The sequence below is a fragment of the Aquila chrysaetos genome, chromosome 1 (genome assembly GCF_900496995.4).
Source record: "Aquila chrysaetos chrysaetos chromosome 1, bAquChr1.4, whole genome shotgun sequence".
Lineage (NCBI taxonomy): Eukaryota > Metazoa > Chordata > Aves > Accipitriformes > Accipitridae > Aquila > Aquila chrysaetos.
Window position 1 is genome coordinate 11423629 of NC_044004.1, and position 27312 is coordinate 11450940.

General features: G+C 42.0%; 1 protein-coding gene across 1 annotated transcript in view; it reads right to left on the reverse strand.

Annotated features, from left to right (window-relative positions):
* Positions 1-1575: 1575 nt before the first annotated feature.
* The window catches only part of CPZ (carboxypeptidase Z), a 37267-nt gene continuing 11530 nt past the window's right edge, over positions 1576-27312 (reverse strand). Inside the window, exons 2-11 of the mRNA XM_030026091.2 lie at positions 26339-26362; positions 24716-25090; positions 23719-23931; positions 21416-21612; positions 20294-20455; positions 12089-12247; positions 7980-8115; positions 6755-6894; positions 3976-4075; positions 1576-2207 (exon numbers count right to left, since the gene is read on the reverse strand). Coding sequence (XP_029881951.1) covers positions 1852-2207; positions 3976-4075; positions 6755-6894; positions 7980-8115; positions 12089-12247; positions 20294-20455; positions 21416-21612; positions 23719-23931; positions 24716-25090; positions 26339-26362 — 1862 coding nt within the window. The 3' untranslated portion in view covers positions 1576-1851. The remainder of the gene's footprint in view (positions 2208-3975; positions 4076-6754; positions 6895-7979; positions 8116-12088; positions 12248-20293; positions 20456-21415; positions 21613-23718; positions 23932-24715; positions 25091-26338; positions 26363-27312) is intronic.

Genomic DNA, 27312 nt, shown 5'->3' on the forward strand with positions numbered 1-27312 from the left:
TCCAGGAAAGAAGCGAATTTTCTGCACAGTCATTCTGTTTTGCATTTCAGTGGGCTTGGATTTACTGTGATTACTTGAAAAAATTCTAAATAGCCCTTTGAGAATCTAGGAAATACTTATAGAAAGCATTTTTATAAGTGTGCAAGACATTATGTGCATAAAAAGGGCAGCTAATAGCCAGCAGTTTGGCATATTGTTCTGATTTTCTTAGCTTTACCACTGTTTTCACAGGGCGGCAGCTTTGAAAAAAAATTACCACAGAAGACAGTAGTAATACTTATTACTGGAAATAACGTCTGGAGGTGTATCTCTTGCTCGCTTATCTTTGGCATATTTAGGATTCAGAGTTTCTTTAACTTGGCAAGCCTGGGCAAGGAACACTTATCCATGTGCATGCGGTACATTCACTCCCATATAATTACCTTTTGTTAATGCTATGAAATTGTTTTCTTTCATTTTTATATAGTCTCCAGACCTGCAGAGATTCAAGCACATGAATAACAGACTCCTAACTTAAATCAGATTACAACTAGGAATAAGGTACTTAGGCATGTGCAGCATCTGGTTGCAGAATTAAGATAATTCATCTCTGGGGTCTTGCGCAATTATTGTGTGAGATATATGCATACGGACTATAGGATTTGTGCAATATGGGCTTCTTTACCTAAGATGAGCAAAAAAGTTTTTAGAAATCAAAGGGTAATCCAGACAGCTAATCCAGCAGCTCCTGCAGTAAGTACATCAGCTCCAAACAATCGCCCTATTCACACACTCTGGCATTTAGATGAGGAAACACTGTGAGTGTATAGAGTTCATTAACCAGTTCAAGCCAAAAGGAAGTATGGGCCTATGTGTTTCATCAAAATTAAGGATATTTTTTGAATCGCCCTAAAAAAAAAATCATATCTGATGTCTGAGGGAGGACAGCATCTTGCAAGACCGCTATTTACCTAGCTTTACCCAACTTGAAAAGAAGTTCATGATTTCTTTAGTGTCTACAAGTTTCATTAACAAGGACATTGACTCAAAACAGTACATGATGTTAACAACCTTAGTGTAATATGTCTCATTTTAACCTAAATTCCTCACAAATTATCTCATGTATTTTTCTACGTCACAGGACGTGTGTATTTCCAGCAGTAAAAGTATTTTTCAGTATTTTGCTGAAATAGATTAAAAATCTATTTGCTTAAGAGATTAAAAACTGTTCAAATTATATTAACATTTAAACATCATAAAGATTGGATATTTAGACTCCCTGGAGCAGGAAAAATATATTATTATTGACACTAACCTGCCTATGAGCAGCCCATCCTACTGAACATGTTACTTATTCAGATGCAGATTTATTTCCAAATTCCTAATTCTTACTGATTTTTTAATGATTAGAAGAGTTAATGAACTGAACTTAATACTCTAAAATAATGTAAAAAGAGGAAAGAAAAGAGTTTTCTGAATGTTTCTGAAAGTTATTTTTAGTATATAGTCATGAATGTGTTAAGACATGTACAAAAATGCACTAAAGGAGCAGGAATATTTTCCTGCAGGTACTTAGAACCTAATAAATAATGAATGTGGTGGTTAACTACATGGGCAGAGGTATGGAGCATTACCAAGAAAAAAACTGCATAAAACCTGGCCTTTGAACGGGTGTGCACCATTGTTTTTAATATATAAAAACACTTGAACATACTCAGCTGCGTGTGAAGAGAAAACAAAAGTAGTAAGCGAGCTGGAATTAACATTATATTTTCAAACGAAACAGATTTAAATATTGCCAAGAGCAGTGAGAGCGTCTGGAGTCGGGTGGAAGGGCAGCAGAGCGAGGTGAGCAGAGCACCGTGACACCCTTCAGTGCTGCTTGAGCAGCCACAGAGGTTTGTGCAGGTCTAGAGAGCTGAAGTAAGACCACCACCAAGGCTTCTCCCTGCCCGGCGGCGACCCACCTCGAGCCTCAGGCTGCCCGTGTTGGGCGTGAGGGTCAAAAAGTTCCAGCGGGTCGTACGGGTCGTACATGTCTTCCATCGACCGGCGGAGGAGCTTGTTGGGCCAAGCCTCAACAGGTCGCAAGACAAAGTCGACTCGCCCAGCCCGTTTCATCTTGGCAGGAAGGGTGACCCTCTTCATCACCCGGCTGTATCCCGCGGCTTGGGCGCTGATTATGTATGTCCCTGGAGGCAGGAGTCTCCAGTAGTCTCCATCAGCAGCTTAGGAAAGGTAAAGGCACAACAAAACTGAGCTTAGTTTTTAGCCTTGCCTTCTTGACGGTTACATACTCGCATACACGTGCACGCACAAGCATTTAGGGAGCAGGTTTTGAAGGGTTCTCAGATTTTGGTTTGGGTTTTGAAAAAAGTTCAGATGCAAACTCTTGAATGACAAAAAGAGGCTCCACCTGTGAAAATCTGGCTTTTGGGAAGTAATGGAGTAAAATTCACATACAAAATGTCAGTAGCTGCTGTGCCTGTATCACAGGGAAGGGAAGCTTTCCTTCATGCTGCTTTCCCAGGGGTACAAGGAATAACTCCAAAGAAATCAAATGAATTTAAAACTATGTGAAACTTAAGAAAGTGAAAGCAGAATCCAGGCAGCAATATATATATATAGCATGTCTAAGGAGCTAAGAAATCCCAGCTTTTATTATATTACGTTCAATTACTTTGCAGACATTATAGCACATAGGACTATGGAGTTGGAGCTGCAGCTGGTATAAATTGCCATTAGTGTAAAATGGGTGTAAATTTCCTCCAGCTGAAGGTTAGAGCCTGCAGGCAAAAGCAGGGAGTTTTAAAACCGAATATGTATTCTTCATTTTATATTTCCTTTATTTCGAATGGTAAGTTTCTTAGCTCAGTTAATGTTGCTTTAATGCTGTTTTCTCATGGAATTTCTCAGTCTTTTTTAACACAGAAATTAAAAGGCTTTTTAATCATATGACATTCTTAACCCCACCTAACTCAAGAACAAATATTCCTTTTTCCTTCAATGTAAACACATTTTTTATTTAATTCTTAATTCTTTAAAGGTCTACTGCCAATGGAAAGCCATTGTCTGGGAAGAAGTTTGAAAATGACCCTAATTCATGCCAGAGTCTCCCACCAGCCTCAAGAATCTGCATCATCTCCACTATTGTATCCCCTCTAATGTTAGGGTTTTTTAAAGCTGGAAAGCATCCACTACATTATAAACCATTCTGACTTGCCGAATTGATTCAACAACTATCATTAGAGCAAAATGTTACCATTCAAGTCTTCTATTTTGCACTCCTATGGCCTACCCTCTTCTAACTGAAATCAATAATAAAATGAGAGCATTGATTTCAGTGGGAGCCTAAAAGCTCAGAACTTTATGACTGTGAAAATTAACAGTTGCATATGCCTCGATACATGTTTACCAGCTGGCGACAGGTATAAAGTGAACATAATTCAACGTTCTAGTTTGTTGCATTTGATACAACTGTAGTCCAAAAATTGCATATTTTTATGCTTTTCCACACGAACAAAAAAGGTTGCAGATCCTTCAATCACTGCAGTAATTCCAGTTGTTAAAGTCAGTGTGGATCCTACTCTAATTTTTACACCTTATGCTCACAATATTTCAACTAACTTATTCTATCAGGGCTCTGCACCTTCACGTGCTGAGTTACAGCCCTTGAGCAGGGCTATCGCCATATTCCCTCAAACATGAAACTAAGGCGGATTTCTGAATCTCATTGAAGACACATTGGATTTGATGGGCAGCAGACAGTTCCAGGCAGAAGTTTCAACGGCAAGGACTAAGTCATTCCAGAGGCATGACAGACTCAACAGCCAGTTTGACATGTCTTCTCTCTTGTTATACTAGAAACAAACCCACAGCTGAGCCTTCAATTCTCCATTAAGGTGCCATTGCTATCAAATACGACAAGATTTTTGCAGGTTAAGCTCTCAGTGCTTTCAACCTGCCCCAGGAAAAAGCTCAAACTAAAAATATTACCTGTGGTGACATCATGCTGGATGCCCCTGACTGAAATACGAGCATTTTTTATTGGGTTGCCAAACTTATCAGACACAATTCCTTTTATCCCTCGATGAACCTGACAAAGCAAAGCAAAGTTAGATGGGAGTCATTTATTACAGTACCACCTACTCATCTTCCAGAAGGAAACCCCTGTAGAAAGGAAGAAACTTTCAAGATGTTCAACCTATTATAGAGGCTCTTGGGCAGTAATGCCCCTTCAGCTCACATCCTCTATTTTGGGAGCTCCAAGGGGGCTGAGGGAAAGGGATAACTGAACAAGAGCTTTTTTGGGCGAGGTATGTGGCTCTGCATTGAGTGACCCTTCTCTGCACAGATCACTGGCACCTCATGATCTGACCACAATATTTAAAGACTGTTTCTGAATGTCTGCCCTAGACCCAGAATGAAAAAGAAATGAAAAGTTAAGGCTTTAAAAAACATCTGATGCTCTATACACAATAAGAAGGCATTACTTTAGCTACTTGGGACTCATCATCGCTCTGCTGCCTACACTTCAATACATGTCAGAATGTCATGATAGCAGTGTGTGCAATACCTTTCTTCCCTTCTCTACAAGCACAGAACTGAGCTGCTAGAGCTGATGAGAAACGTGCTTGGTGACAAACTAAAGAGCGACGTGAATTCTGTCATACAGGGAGGTGCACAAAGAGCTCACTATATTTGAAGTTCAATAAACCAAACCAAAACAGGAAAAAAATCCAAGTATTTAAATAGTAAACCTCTTAAGGTTCTTTTTTTGCAACCTCCTGAAATGAAAACATTTTCTATTGGAAACTCTATATGACCTTTTTAAATGAAAAGTAATTCCATTTCAACTTTTCCCCTGAATTGCTATAATCAACTTGAGCTGTTCTTTACTTCACTTCCCCCCCAACTCCTTTCTCTTCCTCTTATTTTTCCCTCCCCATTATCCTTTGTCACAAAAGAAGAACAGAAAAAAGAATAAAGCATCAAAATAATGGACAAAATATATTTGCTTTTTTGTTGGAATATAGAGATGTTTAAAAATAAACATTAAAATATCCAACTTTACAGTAACTCTTAATATGAAGCTGGAAAAAAAGTCTAGCCTAGTGACAACAGTTTTTTATTTAAGGTGAGGCTGTGTTGTCACTGTTCTTGTTAAGCAGCCGTTCTGTACTGAGTGGAGATATTCACTGGAGAGTTTAGGAGCAATTCAGTATAAGGGCTTGAAAACTGTCCCTTAAGAACTATTATGATGAAGCACTGCAATTTGCTTTTCAGCATGGACTTGAGTATTTATCATATGGATAGTGGGTAAATCTGGTCAGAAGACTCATCTCAGACCCAAATTTAATTTACAGTGTAGGCGTACTCAAAGTAGTATGACCTCATCCAACTTCAATAATAATTTTGCAATTACAACATGACAGGATAAAAATGACAAAAATGAAATTTCTTTAACAATATTGATTTGTTTTGCTTTAGTAAATATACTATTTTTCATTTTGCCTCAAGTCTGTGTCACATAAGTTCGGGAGAGCGTTTTGGTATCACTTTTGACAGGGAGAAGAGATTGGTGTTTATGAAAATGAATTCTACTTCTGCGTGTTACCCAAGTAGATTTGTACACACACCAAACAGCCTGGTATATATCAGAATAAGAAAAGTTTGAATTGGTTATGGCAGACTTAATCCTTATCGGTAGTAATTCAGTCATCCTTATCTACAAAGTTGTTTTGCTTACTGTCCTGCATTTACTCAAAAAGCTTTTCCGGCATAGACTTCTACAGTATCTCACACTATAAAAATCTTTACATCTTGAAGACTTCAGTTGCAATATATATGGATTTAACCCAGCTCCATTTGGATTCACTAAAACTCATTTTCATCAGACAGCTGTAAAATGAAATGAGTTTGGTGGTCTGTACTGTAGACTTTATTGAATGATAATACTTACCACAAGTAGCAAGAGGTTGCTTAGAAAGGCCATAAAAACACTCCTAACAAATTTAAATTACTGCGTACTCTATCAAAATAAGGCATGACAGAAAGCTAATCTACTAATGGCTGAGAGAAAGATGAGCAACCTCTGTTTCTGTATTCACTTACTTATTGTCAATGAGGTATTTGTTTTTGTTCAGCTTAAACTTATTATTAAAAATGACTTTTAAATGGCATGTTTTAATGCTCACAGACATACAATTGTTCCTTTAGAAGATCAGGCTTCAGATATTTTTTACTTACTTTCATAAAGAAATCAATCTGAAAAGTGTGGAAAAGGCATTTCTAGCAAGATACTTAGAACCTCCCCATTTTAGTTGAATATAAATCTCCTGATGCCGTACAGTAGGGTTTGGGCCAAAAGCATGGAATATGGAAAGGAAAAAGTTCCAGGAAGCTCTCTGGAAAGCAGATCTTGGTTTATTCTTCAAGAGAAAGGTTGATTCATATTTTTCTGAATATGTGGGTTTTCTCTAGCATTAAATTTTGGACACTTGATTTATAATGTTGCATAAAGTATTTACAATCCTCTTTCTCACTGTTTTCAAGGCCTTTACAGTCCTCAATCTTCATCCTTCCTGCAATGTAGGCAAAGTATTATCTGTGTGTCCTGCTAGACAAACCAAGGCACCGGGGCTCCTGATGGAGTGTGATGATTGATTTGGTGCTATCTCAATAACTAACCAGGGAAACTGTAAAGAAACGAAGATTGACAAAGAATGAAAAAGAAAAACTGTAAACCCAAAGGTCTGTAAAAGCAGAGCCATACCATTTCCATGTAATTCAGAAGGGCATCTCTGTTTTCATGCCAGATTGTAAACAGTTCCTCCTCCAAAGGAAACTTTTCACATCCTACCTCCACGGTAACTTCAAAGCAATTTGTGTGAAGGTAATTAAAATCTGCCATACCTATAAGTTTAAAAAGAAAAAGGAGAGATCACGAACAAGCCATGTAACCCTTAACTGGAGCTTTGCTGTTGCAGTCAGCTGAATGCGGCCCCTGTGGGTGTGGATTAATATATTGTGAAGAGTGTGCATGGCCAATATATAAAAAGTATTCAACAAATTCAGAATTCTACAACTCGCTTCAACTACAAATTAACTAATGACAATGACGCTTCTTTCAGTAGAAAAAGCATAATTTAAAATTATTATTCACCTGACCAAGAAGTAGCAATAGAGAGATAAGGATTGGTTAATCATGGTAATTGGATAATCAGCTGTATCAGAGGTGATTGCCAAGGATCACGAGCAAAAAGATGACCTTTTGCCATTTGTATGTCCAAAACTGTTTCTGTACAAAAGACGTTGGATATAATTTTCAGAAGAATGTAAGCCGAAGATATTTAAACCTAATTCTCACTCATGCCCCAAAGCTTTCTAAATGCCTGTTTTCAACAGAATTATTTGGGCATCCAGCTGAGTCCTACTTGAAAACACAACTGAAGCACTGCTGAAAATTTATGAATACTGATATTTCATGATGCCAGTAATTCAGGAATCCTGAAGAAAACTAAATACTATTATTGGGGAAATCAAATTAGCAACCTAAGCACAAATGAATGGGATGTTTGTCACAGTTGTTTTCCCTGAAAAAGAGTTTATGTAAACAAACTGAAAAAGCAGCACTTGCATAGTCTGCAAGATGGATTCAAATTCAAGCAGCTAAGGAATGAAAGCATAGCATTAAGCATGTATTTCTACATTTCAGATTTGAAAACTAGAATGATATTATATGCAATAATAAATTGGACCCTTGTATAACTTGCTAACTTTCCTCAGGTCATATCAGGGTTGAATACATCCCACTGTATCTGAATTTAAATGTTACCAACGTACATTTTGCTACTTAAATCCCATACAAGTTACGTTTTGCAGGGGTCTGGCCTGAAAGCAAACTGAAATGAATAAAATTAATTCTTTCAAACCCTTGTGTCTCATAAAGGTCATATAGAGGTTTTACCTCACTTGATATGATGGTAAAGTGGTTTTACCTCCAGTGAAGCTGTACCACTCAGCACCATTTATAATACCTCCGCGTTTCACAAAATTTCCACCACAACGAAGTTCGGATCGGTCCGAGATGACTGGATGTGCATCTGCATAGGCTTTAGCCAGCATTTTAAACATCTGTAACAAAAGGGTTTGAAATACATTTGTTTTTACAAACTGTAAACGCTGTCATTGTTGCTAGTAACTATTGCTGTTGCAAGCCCAGATGATGAGCCACCCTCTGTCCTTGAGGGTGATGGAGTGTGTGAACCTCTCTGAAAGGATATTCTGCCAGGAAGTTCTCACTTGCCTCCTTCTCCAGGGTCCTTCTCTGTAATCCAATACATTTAGCCAGAGACAACATTAAATACCAGTGGATTTTGTGATACTTGGCTTCAACCTGTCATCTGGGGCAGGAGTAGAGGACATGTTTGGTTGTACTTCAAGTCCCAGGTTTTAAAGCTGAAATTAGGTCTCTCCATTATGTTTTAGCTCTTTCTATTTTTACCCTTTCAAAAATACCTACACCAGCCTCAGCCCAACCTGATCTTCGCATTGGCTGCTGCTGTTTAAAATAGACAGTGTCAATTTGCTTTGCACTTATCACTCACACAGGACAACCTGCCAGTTTGATCTCAATGACAGTTGCTTCTTTGTGGGGCAGAAACCATTCCTAAAAAGCGAAGGATAGGATGTGGTGATGGAGGATGTCACCACTGATTTCCTAAGAGTGTTGATACTGATGAAGAGCAGAGGAGTCACCACCCAGAAAGGAAAAGTGACAGGTACATGTAGTGAAGACAGAAGAAACAGCAGTGATCTGTAGAAACCATTTCTCTGAATCAGGTTCCTGTCATTTTTCTCCAATGTTTATTCAAACTTTGTACAGAAATCCCCCCTCTCCTTTTTGTTTATTTCAATCTCATCTACAAAAGCTATAAATCCAGATTTCAACATTGAAATGACAGCAATTATCAGATGCTACCAGATCCTAATACTCAGCATCATGAGTTTCATTGCATATTGCTTAAGATAATATGTGCAAGAACTTGGGTGGCTAAAATCCTATTTTTAGAAGTGATCCTAAAACTTCATCTTTGATATTGTCATAAAGGATAAAGACCAAAATGATTAAGCACAAAACTTTGATCTAATATTTACGGACGTTTCTAATAATCACAAAGCTGAGCCAATTATGGGATCAGGTAGGTAACCAAGTGTATGTGTAAAGACAATTTACCAAAATACTTCTGATGACCAGACACTGAAAATCCTGACTTAATATAAAATGCTTTTGCATGTCTTTTGAGTTTGTATGTGTCTAATTCTCCTTCGGACAATTAAGTCTCCTTCAAAGTTCTGCTGGAAAGAAATGGATGTTAATTAATTATGTTAAGAAGAACTTTTACTGCCAATAGTTTGGGGCCAGGCCTAATATCTTTAAGTTCTACAGGAATTTGGGTCCCAGTTCTGAAACTTCTGTGGAAGATATTTGCTAAAAGTTTAGAAAGTGCCTATGTGACTTAGGAGTATGTTCCTCACCTTTCCCAAAGACATCTGCAGACATTTTATTTCCAGTGACCAAGTCTTTCTTCTCTTGTTTCACACAAAAAGGCATAAGGTTTTTGCCTGGCCACTAGTGCAAGTGAAAGAAGATGGATGGTAGTGAGAAGAGAAAGTGAGAAATCCAAATTCAAGTGAACTTGATTTAAAAAAAAAAGTAAAGCCTTTTATTAAAAAAAGCTGAAATGTGTTCAGATACCGATACACTTATTATCACTTCGCAGCTAATGTATGACTAGTCAGGGACCTCAAAAAAACTTTGACATTTAGGAGTAATAAAGTGGAACAAAAAGGGAAAAAAACCCAGAAGAATCCTCGATGCTTCATTTGGTAAAATGAGGTCGGTTCTGTTACCCTGGCCAGCTCTTTTACCCCACTGACTGCCACAGGTTGGCTTTTTTAGGGGGAGACAAGGGAGTATTTCCATTCACCAAAGGGAATGCATTTGACTTGGTGTGCACCTTTCTGCTCCAGTGAGCACAGGCATCAATGCAGCTTCTTGTGTAACACAAAACAACAAGAGCCTGCTAAAAACATCCATCTCCGCAAAAGCCGAAAAATGGGAAAGTTCTGGATTAGGTGGGCTGAACCAGATGCAAGACTGTGAGTGTAAGGACATGGTCCAGCTTTGAGACTCCTTGATCTCAGCAGGTACCAGCTCGGGCTGTGATGCAGGCTAAGGAGTCTTGAAATCCACAGTGTCTTGGGGCAGGTGCCAAGAGGATCCTTGTGCTGCCACACATACACCGTGGGGGACACAGGGAGGTGGCAGCACCCAGATGCATTTTCAAACAGGGCAACCTGGTCTGAATATACATCGCAGAATTTGACTTTTAAATTTCTGGCCATTATCTGCATTGCAGTGTTTCATCCTGGGCTGCAGCCAAGGCTGCAAACTTGCCTCATTTCCCCTTGCACTGCAAATTCGACAGGTTAGCAGTCAGAACAACGGTTATGGCTAATGTGTGGCAGGTAAAACAAGCTGCTATATTTCAGGATGCAGGTTCCCCAGCAGCAGCAGCTGCAGATGACATTACTTAAATGCCTGTCACTTCACAGGTACAGGTTTTTTAACGTTCTGGGCAAAATTTAAAGTGATACTGATAGTGTTGTTAAGGCTCCTGTACTGATTCATTTGAAAAAGTGGTTTTAATTGAGGACATCCCTAGCCCTCCCCTGTAGGTTTTAAACTTCCAAGTTTGCAGCTAACTTCCCAGGCTTTGTAGCCACTGACTGCAGCAGTCACCAGTGTGAGGTCATCTGTCTTACACTATCGCAAACCAGGGATGCCATTCACGCTTGCCCACCTGTGTACTGCATCAAGATGGAGCACTTTGTCCGTGTGACTGCATCGTTTCACTCGAAACACACATGCTGTCCCTGACTGGGGATGATGGAGGGACTGCTGCTCCACAGGTGAGCTGCTTGATAAGGCACACACAGCCATATTCCTCCACCATCTATGCGTAAATCAAAATACCCCTAGCCCAGGTGATGGGATATAAGTGCACAGGTTTCTGATTTGCCCTAGTCCTCACCAAGAGTTTCTTTCATTACCACCCACCAGATATTTCTTTTTACTGTGCAGTGCCTAGTTTATTTTACTGCTAAATCATTGTCATATGTGCATAGTCAGTAGGTATCCTACAGCTCAGAAGAAATGGATTGATAGAGAAAAAGTTTAGTAGTCATAAATATTTAAATATTTAATATGTGCTGGTGAGAACTGTCACTTTAGAAGTAGTCAGCCCAAAGATATGCTCAAAGATAACGGATGCTTCAAGTCAAAGATCAACTTCTGACTATTTTCAGCTGCTGTTCGTTATATAAAGAATCACTTTTTCTTAAGAGGCCAGGGACACTTTTAGCATGTGCTAGAAGGCTGAAAAACTAGCTGTTCTCCTAGTGGGCATGTCGGCAATGAATACTAGATTGAGGAAACCAAAGGGAAATAGGAAAGATGGCAAAAAAATTTCACAGAAGATTTACAGTGAGTCCCAAATGGGGCACTTTCCAGGGACGAAAGGGGAAAACCATTCCCGTTCATCTGACCTGGAATAAATGTTACAAGGCTGCCACCATATGGCAGCCGGCTTTTTTTTTTTTTCCTACAGATTTCAACAGAAAATAACACTGCTGGTCAGGCTTGTTCCTTTTCTTCTGGAAATCAGTGGTAAAAATATCACAGTCTACACCCTTTAAATAGTAAAAGCCTGGCTTTTCCTAACCTGTGCCTTGTGAAATCATGTGTGGCCCCACAAAACATGGATAAATCTTTACAGATCAAGCTGATAGTGTGTAAATGATCCTATATTTTAAAGCACATTAAATAAGTGTATAAATCATATTATATATGTGTATATATACATGCATTATATATACAAACGTGTGATTTATTACATATTTAATACATACTTGCATGCATACATATACACACATGTATACAATCTAAATAAATCAAAGTTTGTTACTTGTTAAAAGAAAAAGTTTCCATAGTTCCACATGTGAAGACCATATCGATATGCTCACCTTGCAAAAACAATATTACCTTCTCATCAGGTGTAGGGGAGAACATTTTTTCTTCCATAGGATGCCTTGAATAGTCGTAAGGATAAGTCACAACCAGCTCACCCCCGTGGAGGCTGGCAGAGAGCACGAATGGTATAGATCTCAACCACTTCATGACTGCTTTCGTCTCAGGGGCCACCTGAAATCCAGGAGAAAAAAAAAAAAAGCTGTGAGTAGTCATGCAGCTCTGAAGGGATTTGATCCTAGGCAGGATGAAGCCCAGAGGAGAAGGTAGTGTGTCAGAAAGGAGAATGCTGAGGCTTTTTGGCCCTTCCATCCCAAAGGTTAATGGAGGAAGAGCCTCAGTTTGCTCCAGGGAACAGATGAGACACACTGTTCACTGTGGAAAAAATGAAAAAAAAAAAAAAAAAAGAAGGAGAAACTTTGACAAAAGAATAACTTTTTATTACAATGACATTTTCAGCAGCTGAAAGTGATGATAGCAGCATTTTAGGCTTGAAAAATTGTGGCGTTGTACCCCTACTTGCAAACCAAACTCCTTATTGGATTTCATCTCCCAATCAGCAGGATTTACTTTGGATGGGTAAACTGGAATATGGGGATCAATTTGTAATTCTCAGCACTTGTTGGAAGTACATTGTCTCATTTGCTATCCTTTGGTCCAGGTTCATCTGCAAAGAAATGAAAACTAATGTCTATAAAACACAGCAATGACTGCAGTTTACCTGCAGTGAACTGCCGCAGTTAAGTCACAAAATTTGTCTTTCTGACAGTCCATGCTCAGTAACGGTGGCCAGGGGAGTGGGCACTGGAGCGCCAAAGATGCTCGGGCACCCAGCTCGCCCTGCACGCCGGAGGCTCCTCCATCCCCGCGTTCTGGGGACCCGCTCCGGTGTGAGTTAATTCTTAGGGGTAACAGTGTCATCTGGTGGCCGGTCCCTGCAAGCCCAGACACACGCCAGTGCCCTCGGAGGAGGTGAGGATCTTTTCCTTGCAGCTTGTGAAGTTACCAGGGGGAAAGTGGGTGAGGGCAGAGGCTGCTAGTCCGGACTCTGCTTTGCACAAGTGCAGATACGCAGGTTTTTAAAAAAATTAGCAAGCTCCGTTATGGTGGACTTAGTTCAGCATCTACATAGGACTGCTAACATTGCATACCACCCTTTGCTTTGATTCCATCAGCCATTAGAAAATCATCCAGCCAGGGTCCCAGAGTGGCTAATGACCAGTAACAGTGAATCAAGTCAGCAATGTGCAGGAAAAAAACACAAAACAAACAAAACCCAAACCAAACCAACCAAAAAACTTAAAGACCTATACATTAGAGTTGCAATAATAGTAATTCCTGTTTTCTTTGGATCAGTCCCGATTCTGCTATTGGTAAATCACAGCTTTGGGGGTGGAGTGGGTAACACAAACAGGTGTGGAGCAGAGAAAAACACTGTGAAGCAAAGGTGCACCGTGGATGTATTACAGCTCCCAGCAAGGAGGTAGAAAGCAAACAGTCTGAGGAAAAAGCCATGTCTAAATACAGTTTTACCTGGAATGATTTAAGAAGACATCACCCCGCCCATTTCTGACCTAGGCAGGAGGCTACCTCCTTTCAGATGCCATAGTTATTAACTGAGCCCTCCTAGTTTTCAGGTTTCCTTAAAATGCCATTCTGTAGTTGTTGAGCTGAACTAGTCCTTCCAGCCACTGCAGAGGTGCTATTTGAAAAGCCTGTACCTTGTACTTGGGAAGAAATAGGAACCTGAGGGTTCCCACTGATGTAAGGTGAATCATTAAATCAGTAATTTCTGGTTAGCGTATGGACACAAGTCAGATTGTGCCACTTGTCCTCAGAAGAAACAGGCCAGGTCCATTTTATCTGTCAACCTAGCAGTAGCCTCTGAATCTCTGTGTCACAACCCTTTCAACCTCGGTATTATAAACAGGCAACTTAAATGTAAGATGAGATGTAACAGGTAAAGTCTGACCAACTCAGAAATGCACAGAATGCACTTTGCACACCAGAAACCTAACCAAGTTTTTTTCATAACTGGGAAGATTACACACAGAGTTTCCAGGAAGGGCATGACCTGAAAAACATTTTTTAAAAGGCAGGTAAAGGGCATCCTGAAAGGAAAGGACAAACGCTCTGCACTTTTTGCAGTCTCACACACCCGCTTACACAACACAGAGGTGGGAGAAGAAAACAGCCCACCAGGCTTTGTGACAAGGAACCTGGCAGCGTTCGAAGGATGTTTCCTGCAGCGGTCAAAGTATTTGCTTTTCTGGTCTTTGTACAGTGCCCTGGATTGGTCTGATAATGACCTTCATCCCAAGGGAATTTGGGCCTGAACCAGCCACTCCCACCTGAACCCCAAAAGTGCTTTGTTCATCCTTTGAGCCCATCTCTTCTGAAGAGAAGAGCCCAGGTGGCTTGTAAGGGGCTGCGAGCAGCACTGCCTGCCCCAGGGATCCCTGTTTGGGGGTTCATGGGGTGGCTGAGGATCTGGCACCAAGCCCCGCAGCACCAGCACTGCCCAGGAGGATGCTGCCCCAAACTCTCAGCAGCTCCCTGCCCTGCCTGCAGCTGCCCCAGCTCCCGCTGCCCAGCCAGAGAGGGCATGCCTGATGCCAGAATCAGCCCTGCTTCCAAACAGCAGTCTTGGGCCTCGATAAAAAGATTTTTAACTTGCTTCTGCAACTCAGTGGGCAAGGGTGAAATGCACAGTTTTATTTAGAGAGCTCCTAAATTCAGTCCCTCCCCCTGATTAGCCAACTCGCTCACTAGTTACCTGCGTAAGCCACGAGACACTGCTGTGTCACAGAGCCAATGTCTTATTGAAGTGAAGCTGTGGAAAATCAGGAGTTTCAATGTCACTATTTTTATCCTAATAGCATTTCAGTGACATCATGTACGGTGATTAAGGCTTTGAAATGTGTACATCCTGGTTCAGCTCCACTGGATGAGCTATCTGTGTCACTCTGGCCTTTGACTATTCATAGACTTCTCCTTTAATGTGGGTTTTGTGGGTTTTGATTTTTTTTTTCACCAGGGCTCTTGCTTTTTAGTCAGAGGAGATCAATTTTAAAGCATCCATCTCACAAGAACAATTTGAGGCACAATTAGAAAACAGCTGAATTATTTCTGCATAAGTACAGGGAATGGCCACTACCCTTTTTAAACCTGAATCTCATTTCTGTCGATTATACTGCAATTAGTCACTGTCTCCATGGCTTTCAAAGATTTCTTTTTTCCCTTTTAGAAGCAACCAGACTCATTTTCCCAAAGACTATGCCAGCCTTCACTGGCACATACTTCTAAACTCTGTTTGAATCAAGCCAATTTAACTGACTTCATTTCAGATGAAGCCTGCAGCCTCTCAGTCTGAGCCCTCAGACCACTTATTACAATAATTCATAATAGTGGGGAACAAAACACACCGTACAGCAAGGGTTACGGAGAGGCAAGAGCTCTCCTGAGTCTATGGGATTGGCTGGGAGCTCACTTTCCATTTTCTGATCTTTATACAATGCCCTGCAATACTCAGATAATTGCTTTAATAAGGCAGGTAATAAACACTATTAAGTAAATGAAAGCTGAGAGGCTGGTGTTGAAACATCCAATCTAATGCTTTTGCATGCACAAAGCCAACTACTGTAAGAGCCACGGGTTCATCTGCCTGACAAAATTGAAGCTCATTATGGGACAGCTGATTTGGCTGTCCTGTGATACCACCGGCAGAGGAGAGGGACACGAGGCTGTGAGACCGCTTCATGCCAGGTTTCTGAACCACGTGAAACTGCAGCCGGCAAGGAGGTTTTTGTGGTGCCGTCCAGGTCACAGGCAAACTGGTTCCCTCATTTGTTCTGCAAATCGTATGGATTTGGAAATGCTTCGGGTGTTGTTTAGGTCAGGACCCACTTTGAGGTCAGGAGAGCATCTAGAGGTTCCCTGAGGAATGAATCACTGGACCACCACCTTATTTCAATTTCTTCTTCAAGAGCAAGAAAAGGTTTGCAGGAGAAGGGATGTATTTATAACCCCGGGTCTGCACCCACTGAGGCAGAGCTCAGACCGAGGGTGGACGTGTGCCAAGGCTTCCTGGTCCCTCGTCTGTGGTGACAGACACCCCGGGGTGTCCAGCACGCTGCAGCTGGGGCAGAGCTGGCCGCAGCGGTGGGGGTAACTGTGGGAGAATTGTTAGGCTGTCTCCATCCAGCCCTCTATAAACTGTTATGATGTTACACAGCATCTAAGAAAGCTAAATACATGGTTGTAAAAATGACTTCTGCAAGTGGCTGTCTACCACCGATGATCCCAAAGACCATCAGAAGGGCCAGGGCAGAAGAAGGACTCAGGGAGGGAGCGGGGAGGTTAGAGCCACAAAATCCAGAGAGTTACGGGGACTCTGGGCTGCACAGTGTGAGGCAATCTCACAGCTCGCACCTGGCACAAAGAGGGGTCAAAGCCATGTTTGTCCTTCCTCAGTGGTGCTTGGGCCTTCAACCCTGCACCTCTGGACGCAGAGACCAAGTGAGTGCATGGCTGGAGGGAGATCTCCATCCTTTCCTTCATGCCTCAAAGTCTGCTGTGTGGCCACTACGTCCAGGCCGAAAGGGCAAAAGCAGCCTTCCTGGATACCTCCACGGAAAACCAAAGGCATTTTGAGTTACTTTTTTAGGCATGCCAGGCACTCCTGTAGCCTGTCTAGACATAGCTCAGGGGACAATACAGCCCATGAAAGAGCTCCCAGGAGACTGGCACCCTCACTACTGATTCTGCAAAGAGCCATGCAAAGAAAGGACTCTTGTCTGGTAAGTGAGATGTTGCAGACACAATTTGACTCATCAGCTATATCTGTGGACAGGCTGGTGGCAGTGCTTGGTGGCTGAGCTATACAACCTTGGCAGGAACAGAAGTAAGTGGCTGTGAGTTTGCGTTCCTAAGACAGGGAACACCTCCCTGTAAGCATCTCCCCCAGGAAAGCACATACATCGATGTGGGTCAAAAAGCCTGGCAGCTAACAGACCTGCAATTGCGTGGATTGGCCAATCTTGACAAGGTTAAGAGCAAGCCAAGACTTGCTCTCAAATCAGGAACCCAGTGAAAAGCTGTTACCAAGAGAGATGGGCTCTGCAAGAGGGTCTGAAATAGCACAGTGACTCCCAGTAAGCTAGAAACATATATATATATGTTTGTAATGACTTGTCTTATTATATATTTCTGATGTAGCACGTTCTTCTGAGTAAACAGTACTTAATGTTACAAAAGCTGTCAGGTTGCTGACTAATGGAATAATCTTGTTTTGCTCAATGGGAACAGGACGACAGATACTGAACTAAAATGAGCCATCTTCAAAGAATTGCTGTGAAACACAGGCATCCCCAGCTGAAGTCCCATCTTTAGAGGATGGGGAAGGGGGTTTCCTAAAAAAAAGAACAGGGATGGCTCCAAGATTCAGTCCTACGTGGGAAAGCAAACCCACTGGGAGACCAGGTAAGACTCTGTAGTGCACCCAGCTCAGAGCTCATACCTGCAGTGCTCAGGTCCCCTCTGCAAACAATATGGTGTCAAGCCAGGTACCTGCAAGGCTGAGCCTAATCCTGCTCCCAAGATTCTCCATATTCATTCATACACCATTCATTTGTTGAAGAAAAGTTTCAGTTTGATATCTATACATGGTTCTCAGATGTTGTATTGGTTTTGTTGGCAAGGTTTTGGTAGCGGGGGGGGGGGGAGGTTACAGGGGTGGCTTCTGTAAGAAGTTGCTGGAAGCTTCCCCTGTGTTCGAGAGAGAGCCAATACCAGCCGGCTCTAAGACGGACCCGCCGCCGGCCAAGGCCGAGCCAATCAGTGATAGTGGTAACGCCTCTGTGATAACATTTTTAAGAAGGAAAAAAAGTTGGGACAGGCTGGATTCGGCAGCCGGAGAGAGGAGTGAGAACATGTAAGAGAAACAACTCTGCGGACACCAAGGTCAGTGCAGAAGGAGGGGGAGGAGATGCTCCAGGCGCCGGAGCAGAGATTCCCCTGCAGCCCGTGGGGAAGACCATGGTGAGGCAGGCTGTCCCCCTGCAGTCCATGGAGGTCCACGGTGGAGCAGATATCCACCTGTAGCCCGGGGAGGACCCCACGCCGGAGCAGGTGGGTGCCCCAAGAAGGCTGTGACCCCGTGGGAACCCTGCGCTGGAGCAGGTTCCTGGCAGGACCTGCGGATCTGTGGAGAGAGGAGCCCACGGAGCAGGTTTTCTGGCAGGACTTGTGACCCCGTGGGGGACCCACGCTGGAGCAGTGTGCTCCTGAAGGACTGCACGCCGTGGAAAGGACCCATGCTGTAGCAGTTCGTGAAGAACTGCAGCCCGTGGGAAGGGCCCACGTTGGAGAAGTTCGTGGAGGACTGTCTCCCGTGGGTGGGACCCCACGTTGGAGCAGGGAAGAGTGTGATGAGTCCTCCCCCTGAGGAGGATGAAGCGGCAGAAAACAACGTGTGATGAACTGACCGTAAACCCCATCCCCGTCCCCCTGTGCCGCTGGGGGGGGGTTGGTAGAGAAGCCGGGAGTGAAGCTGTGCCCGGGAAGAAGGGAGGGGTGGAGGGAAGGTGTTCTGAGATTCGGTTTTTTTCCTCATTACCCTACTCTGGTTGATTTGTAATAAAGCGAGTTAATTTTCCCCAAGTTGAGTCTGTTTTGCCCGTGACAGTAAGTGGTGAGTGATCTCTCCTGTCCTTATCTCGACCCACAAGCTCTTTGTTATATTTTCTCTCCCCTGTCCAGCTGAGGAGGGGGAGTGATAGAATGGCTTTGGTGGGCACCTGGCAACCAGCCAGGGTCAACCCATCACAGATGTACAGCTATACACAAGTGGAGTGAATCAAAACTATTATCACTCTAGACTTTTCTCCTAAAATCCCCTTTTGTTCCAGCTGTTTTCATTGGACCTTAGACTCTTCTCCACACGCTCTCAACCCTTCTTTCCCATCTGAGGCTCTGTACTCTACTTGCATTTACCAGCTCACTGTTATCTGTCATTATTCAGTTAAAAGTTGGAAACTATTAAGCTTGTGACCTTAAACTCATGTTGCAATCTAGTGACATGAGCTGGGATCTGTATGATAACATGCATCGAACAGAATAAACTTCCTGAGCTTAGTTATGTCAGAAATCAATGGTCTAATACAGTGTGCATTACTGAGCTTCTCACAGCTTTGCATCCTCATGTGTACATTATCCTGAGGAAGTGAGGTGCTTTTATCCAGATTTCACTACTGTGAAATGGGGTTTCAAAACCCTGGGGCAGCATCAGAGATGCCTTTGGGATCTAGACCTGGCCTCATATGAGATCACCTGCAGCAGAGGAGAAAACTGACGTATGGTCTCTCAAATCTGCTAATACATCAGCTGCTGAAACAACCCTGTTCCCCACCCGCCTGAGGCTTTGTGCTAGCTATAAAAATTGAATTAGAATAAAATGAGTTTAAAAGCAGCAGAAAAGCAGAGCTCCCAATATCAGAACTACTGATTTGGCTTCCTGTGTTTCTTCTTTCAAGGGGAACTAAGTTCCTTTGCAAGTTACTAGTATTGGGGGCTGCTGGGCTGCCAGTGACACAGGTAGGACTGAGCTTTGCATTCCTGGACATCACGTAACACGAAGCTTAGTGATGATGAGTGCCAGGCCCTGCAGTGCTGCCTCCATCCTGCTCCCTGGGACTGGAGGCAGCAGCAAATCTCCCTTCCAGCACCACTGCAGCTTGACAGGCTGTTTCCATTGCTCCAGCTGGTTACAGTCATTTATAAACATCCTTTTTGTGGAAGTTGATGCCATACAACTTCACATGAAGCTTTTGTATGTTCTCCAAGACAGAAAATGCTATTGCATCAAACCTGTGCAGAGCTTAGTGTAATGAGAGCCAAATCCATTAAATCTTTAACATGCTACCACAGTTTAAATCACTAAAAATGAATCATTACACCCTTGTGACCCTCTCCTAACAGTCATTATTCTTAGTCTAAAATAGAAAATTCCAAATTATCCGCAAATTTTCCCAATGATTTTTCACACCTGCCTCTTTGGCCAGACCTACACCATGAATTTTCATGCCAATTCTGAGCCTGTCCAGTTTAGACCTACTTATAAAATCTGATTACCAGAGAATAACTTCAGACCAGGCAATCTCAGTTTCTTAATTCCTGAGTTGTTCTGTAGTATATGTGATTTATAAAATCTGTAATTCATACCTTACCCCACCAGTAGGATTGTGGAATGGGGATGTGGTCAAGGCGGGCCCCACGAATCCCAGCTCTGCTGTAAGCCTCAGACGTCAAATCAGGGAAATTTCTGTTCAGGTCCAAGTTCTGAGCTGTCTGTCGTCCAATGACCCATCCATTGTAACCAGCTCCCTAATTTGTAACATAGAAGCCAAACTCAGAATTACTTCCTGTCTCAAAATAACACTTTGTGCAAATTGTTTAAAATGCCATTTTAATCAAGGTGAAGTTTTAAAAGAAGTGAGCTGAAAATGTCTGTCCTGTTAAAAAAACACACATTAATCATTTTTTATCCCCATGAACACTAACGCACTAACTAGCATGCAGGAAGCATTTCACTCACCAGTGATGTGACTCATGAGAGGAACACAGCAGCTTCTTACTCAGCACAGAGCAGCATGCAGAGTGGGTTAGAGGGGGAGAAAAAGAAAATACAGCTGACGCTGCGAGACAGGATCAGGGAGAATGCAATAACCCCAGATTCATAAAACAGACAGAGCTCAGCATATGAGCAAACACAGAAGAAGAAAGGCCCTATTTTCATGCTAATGGTGCTAGTGATAAAAGTGAGATGAAAAGAAGAAGGTCAGGTAACATAAAATAGAAGATTTGCTTTCACAGGTCTCCTTCAGACACCAGCTGATCTCTGAAAATTGCCATCCATTATGAAAGCGTGACAGTACAGAAAATATTCACATTTTATTATAATTTCTCTTTTAAAAGAGGAAGACCATCTATTCCACAGTATTAAACTACATTTACTTATAAAATAATTTAACAGTCATTACAGTGAGTCAGTGGGCATTTTGTTCTAGAACTGATAGCAGAGAGGGCTAAATGTGTGAAAAAGTAACAGTCATTCCCACGTCATTGCATGCAGGCAGCAAAAATGACAAACATGGCTCTGACTTCCTCTTAGCTCTGTTCACGTCATCTTTGGAAAGCAACCTACCACCAAACCAGCCTGGGATTCTGGCTGCTGATTATTAACATTCCCTCCCACATGTGACACTTCCCTCCCAGTTTGTCCCTTCCCATGGGGAATTTTAGAAACATAAAGCCCTGAACATTTCCTTATAAAAAGTCTTTTACCTCTTCTGCAGCCAGTTCATACCCATCAGGGTTGAGTGAAGGTAGGAGATGAATTCTGGTATTATTAATCAAGGTCTGGATGCGAGGGTTCCCGAGAAGATACTCCGAACACAGATACTGTGCGAGGTATATTAGCAGTTCTTTCCCCACAACTTCATTTCCATGCATATTGCCAATGTACTTAAATTCTGGCTTGACTGCGGAATATGAAGTAATGAGAGGCTTTAATATGATTATACCTGGATGGCTTCCAAAAGCAGAGTAACCCAAATAGCTTACTGATGAGTCAGAAAGTTTTATTTACACTAATTTAATGCATATGTTCCTGTAAATAGCACACCAGTTCCAGGTGAATTTCCCTCCATTACAAGTCAGTTCAGCGACAATTTGAATAGTGTGAAATCAAGTAAGTCCATACTTAAGTAAGAGGCAATTGTTGCTCTGAGCTTTTGCTGGACTCATCATTAATTGTGAACAAAGAATGCTGCAAACAAAAATGTCAAGCCATGGCTGGCAAGGAACAAAATACACCCCTGGCACTCTCACTTACCTTGGGCAGCTTCAATGCCTTATATTGTCACAGATCCTAGAAACGACCTGCAGATGTGTAATGTATTACCCCTCTATTTGGAACAGAAATTAGGTCGTGCATAAAAAGTGGCTTTTAGGCTAAATAGCCTTGGAATAAGACTATTAGAAACATATAACTTCACAATTACCCGCAGTTATTCTCTGTTTCCATCCTTCTTTAGAGACTAATGGAAAGTAGAAAATAGATGCACGTTGGAGACACCCTTTCCCATCTATCTTTTCATCTTTGTCTTTGATCCTGGCCAGCCTCGAGCACCAGACACTGGAGGAGAGGGCTGGCACAGAGCTATTATGCCAGCTTGCTCAGGCTGGCAAAATCTCCAACTCTAGAGCTATTTCCACTCTCTTTTATGCTATCCTGAGCAGCATGAAGCAACAGATTTAGAAGGAAATGCTAGATAACATGTTAAACTACCATCTTTTATCATGTTGTATCACAGTTTTAATTGAAAAGCCTAATTCATAGGCTTTGTGTTTTCCTGGCAAATGGAGCTTGAAAAGACACCTGCAATTTCTTTTCTTTAGACAAGAGAGGAAGGGTGATAGGCCAGGAAATAGTAATGTAGACCTTTGCTCTGTTAAAGATGTCTACTGGGGTCTTGACCAAGTTTAAAGGCACTTCAAAACACCTCTATACCATGCAAGGCAGCGTGGCTGGGAGTAAACAAAGCTAACACCAGTCTTCACCGTCTTCCCTGACTCCCCTGCAGCATAGCACACAGAGGACACAGTAGCTCGACCTGAGATGATAATCTCAATAAAATATTAAGTCAGGTGTAGTTCAGCTCTGCTACACCACTGAGGCAGCTTTGATGCTGGAGCTGGTCTGATCAGAAGCAACCTGAGACTCTTGGTATGCAGCAATGGCCATACCAGTCCACCGGATTCAGCCAGGTACTATATTTGAGTGGGGAGCTGGTAACTGGAAAATAATACCTAATACTCCCCAAGAAAATGATCTACATTTTGAAGAATTTAGAACATTTAAAAATCTGGCCCTTGCTGTCTCAGTGATGAATCTACAAAATAGAGATCAGCACTGTTCCCCTTTGCAGAAAAGTTGCAAAGACTCATATCCTAAAGATGTTCAGGCGCTCTGATAACATAAATTCCTGGTATCACTCACTTGTTACACTGACAGGTATTGCACTGACCTGAATCTCTGGTCAGGAGGATTGTTTTCTGTGTTGCATTGCCCTTTTTTGATGTCCATGTCCTTCTGTATCTGAGGCCTTCTCACAAGTTGCATGTATTTTAGGACGTGAAGGACTATGTTTAGACTATGGACAGGCATTACTTGTAGGAAGTGTGTAGGGTTTGATGGTACAGCGATAAATAAAAGGAGACTGAGGAAGTGGTAGATGATGGAGAAGGCAGGTCAGTAACAGAAAACTATCCCAACTTCTTTGTACGCTGGGCACAAATAAATAATAGCCATATCACTGCAACCAAGTACTCCGTCATACGTCTAGGAACAAGGAATGTCAACCATGGTCATAAACGGAGGTCAATAAAGTTAGGAAATTGCAACCAGACTGTAACTGCTATAGTGAATCATCAGCTATCACTGTAATTCAGGAAAACATAGGAGGAGAAACGTATTTGAATCAATGTTTTTTACAGTTTAAGTGATATCCTATGAAAAGAACCTGTTTTCACTCAGATAATCTGGACTCCCCTCAAGCAACCTGATCAACACTGATATAACTCACGCAGTTCATGGTGTCCAGGCTTGGTTGAAAACTCAATCACAAGAAGATCCTTCCCTTCAAAACTGCGACCTATGCTGTAAGTTGTTGCAATATGGGAGCACTTAGAAGCAGTCTTCTTCAATGTGCTCACCATTTGGGAATATGAATGGTGTTTGAACTGAATAAAAGTTCCTGGCAAGTCTGAAGGCAAATCTTCTTCAACATCTACTTCTCCTGTGAAGAAAAATTGTAACACAGTGTTTAAAATCATGGTGCTCAGAGGATTGTATGAATGCCTGCACTTTTCTGCAAAATACCTTTTTCAGTAGTAGAATTATAGAAAATACAGCCGTAATCAAAACCTTAAATCTATGTAGTACATGCTACACTGTTTATTGTGGCATATTTTGTTTGCAATATAATGCATAAGCACACTGACAAATATTTTGTGCAACGACAAGTTATAATTTGTCCTTTGGCATGCTTAGCACATTTTAGTAACAAAATGTACAGATTTTTCCCTTTGAATGTGGTGGATCAAACTCATTTTTTATGAGATTCATCTGTCTTCAGCTATCTGGATCTTCATCCAAACAAAAATTTGTGACAATCATTAATGAGATTATTTTAATGAGCTGTTAAGCTTGTCAAGTAGTCATGAATTTATGAGTGCATTAAAGTTTCAGTTTTTAAATAAAATATTTCAAATATACAGACAGCTATCATACAGGGCAGGGCTTATCTAAATGCATATTGGCAGTCTCAACACCTAGTTCTGAGCTGCTTGTCTTGATGCTCTTTGTATATGAGGGAGAGAAACAGATGCTTCTTGAGCACAGTTTAATTAAGTGTTTAAAATAGGTGGAACAAAATGAATCACACCTTACAGGTGTCTATAAAGACGACAAGCTGAGATGACAAGCAGTGAGGTTTTGTGCCATAGACATGTCAAGCTGAGTGAGATGAGACCCTTCCCACCTAGACGAGTAAGATTTGTCAGCAGAGTTTCCTTCCTTACCTCGCAGCTTTGCCAGCGGGTCAAAACATCCCTCTTCTTCCCCAGCAAAAAAGCGGTCACAGTCTAAGAAGTAGGGCCAAGCCATGTCTATTGCATCAAAGGCAGGGAGGCAATTTTTTTTCAGGTTTTCACAGACATGCCTGCAGGGCTTTATAACTTTGTCCTTTTCGCACTGCGGGGCCAGCACTGAGCAGCCCAGGAGCCTCAGGTCCGGATTGCATTCTCCCTGGAGCAAGTTATGCAGCACACTGATGAGGATGTACTCGGAGCTGTACTCAATCACTTCTCGAGACTTCTGATCCAGAAAATTAGGATACATCATTTGAGTATAGGCAACATCAGTACAAGAACTTAAGGCAATGTCCACGCATTTTGCTATGAAAAGATGAACATACGAAAAATAACTTGCTTCACTGACACTGAATAGTTCAGAGACAACATCACAAATAACACATTAAATGAACTTATTTTCTTGTTCATGGATAGACTGGAGACAGTTTGCAATACTCTTGAATGAATTTGATGTCTAAAACCACTTATAGAAAGACGATGGAAAGTATGCTTGGTCTGGAGATTGATTGCAAACAGTTTGATGCAAGTAGATGTCATTCAGAATTCAAATGCTATCTGACAAATTGATGGGGCATCAGGGGCTATCTGATTGATAAGCACTGTTCCTAAAATAAGATTTATTTTGTTAATTCAATACCTGAACAGCAATGAAAGGACAAATCCCTGGCCAGAAAACACTGGAGTACCAGCCCACATGGGAATTCATTTAACAAACAGCTTGGAAACCACCAAAATTAATAAAGCCTGATTTCCAAAGGAAAAGCTGTCGCATACTCAATTAAATCTTCTCTGATTTAAATTAAGAATACAGTTTGAGTGTATTAAACACCAGAGAATCCATAAGAGAGAAAAATCCCCTGTTGAGGTGTGAATTTGCTGGTGTCTAACATGGGAAAAACTCAGATTCCTGAATAAAGTGTATTTGTGATATCACTCTCTCCCCTGTCCTTGCGTTTTGGTATGGATTCATGGAGGAGGTGTGAGATCATACAGATTTTTTTTTCTTTAGTGGGGGAGGTATCAGTAAGATATCTCTCTTCTTTGCTTGGCCCCACAAAATTTGTAAGACTTTAATATCTCTGAAACTGCAACCCCTCTGTGAAGTTTGATTGAAATTGCCCAAAGAGATCAAAAGTTATTCTGGGACTTAACTCACAGGCAAGCAGGCCCATAAATGTGCTTACATGTATATTCTTATAAACCTAATACATTTTAAGAAATCAGGTTAGGAGGTCTTAGGAAGGATAAATGTTGGTAATACCTTCAACCCACTCAGAGGTGAAAAGGCAGTAATAGAGAGATGTCTCTTCATAAAATTACTGGATATTACAGTAATGGGCCTATGTTTGAGCCGCCTTCTCTTGCTAATGTCTCTGGCTGATAACAAATACCATTGTCACAGCAGCAAAATCCTCCCTTGTGTGAAAGAGATCATCTCTCTAGGAACAAGACCTACTATAGCACCAACATTAGAAAATCTTTCAGGAAATAATGAAGAAATACTTAAAGTTTCGAGATTCTCCAAGGACAGCGACCAAAGTCACACCATACCTTTCTGTACAGTTTGGCATTGACCTGCAAATAAAGAGGGAAAAAAAAGCATTATGGGGCAGGTATCCATGGTACCTCCCTCATGTTAGGATTTGTCCAATCTGGTAGCCCCACAGAGGCTGCTGCAGCTCTATTTCCTGGTGTCCAGCCATACCAGGGACAAGCATGTATTCCCACCAGACACACGTTACATATATACACATAGAGAAAACACAGTACAGGCAAACACAGCACTGAAAGCGTCATCCTGTTCCCCTTTCTGGCTAATCACGATAGAAGACCATTGATGGAAAAGAAGTACAGGTGGATCCCTCCAGTAGCTCAGCTTAGACACACTGGAACCCCAGTAGCTAGGCTCAGTTTACCCAGTAGCTGGCCCCTGGATCCACTGATCTCCCAGTTGCCTCATGTGCTGACGCACATGCTGGTCTCCCTGGTAGCTGGCCCAGACCCAGGGTCTCACTGGTAGCCAAGTGCCGGACACTATGGTCTTCCCAATAGCTGGCTTGGACCTCCTGGTTCCTCCAGTAGCCAACTCCAAGACCTTCTGGTCTCTTCAGTATCCAGCCCATGATCACAGCCACTCAAATACCTAGCTCCCAAATCTTTTGTCCTGTCCACTGCTAGTCCAACTTGGTGTTTGCTAGCCATTGCACACACTGACATACACACACAAGGCACATGCACTCAGGTCCCTTCAGCTGCTGCAGCCCAGGCAAACAAGCCCCTCTGACCCGTGGTCCCACACCAGTCACTGGCATGTGGAGCCCCGTACACCCCCATCCACAAACAAAAAAAGAGAGACCCTTACCCAGGCAAAGAGATGGAAATGGAGTTTAATAAGAAGACAGGACAGACTACAGTGGTCAGGTAGAGGGCATGGCCAGACAAGCACACTGACCAGCCAGTCTTTGATCCACTTTAAAAAGGAGGACTTGACGATATATCTGAAGTGTGGTTGTGTAAGAAATCAG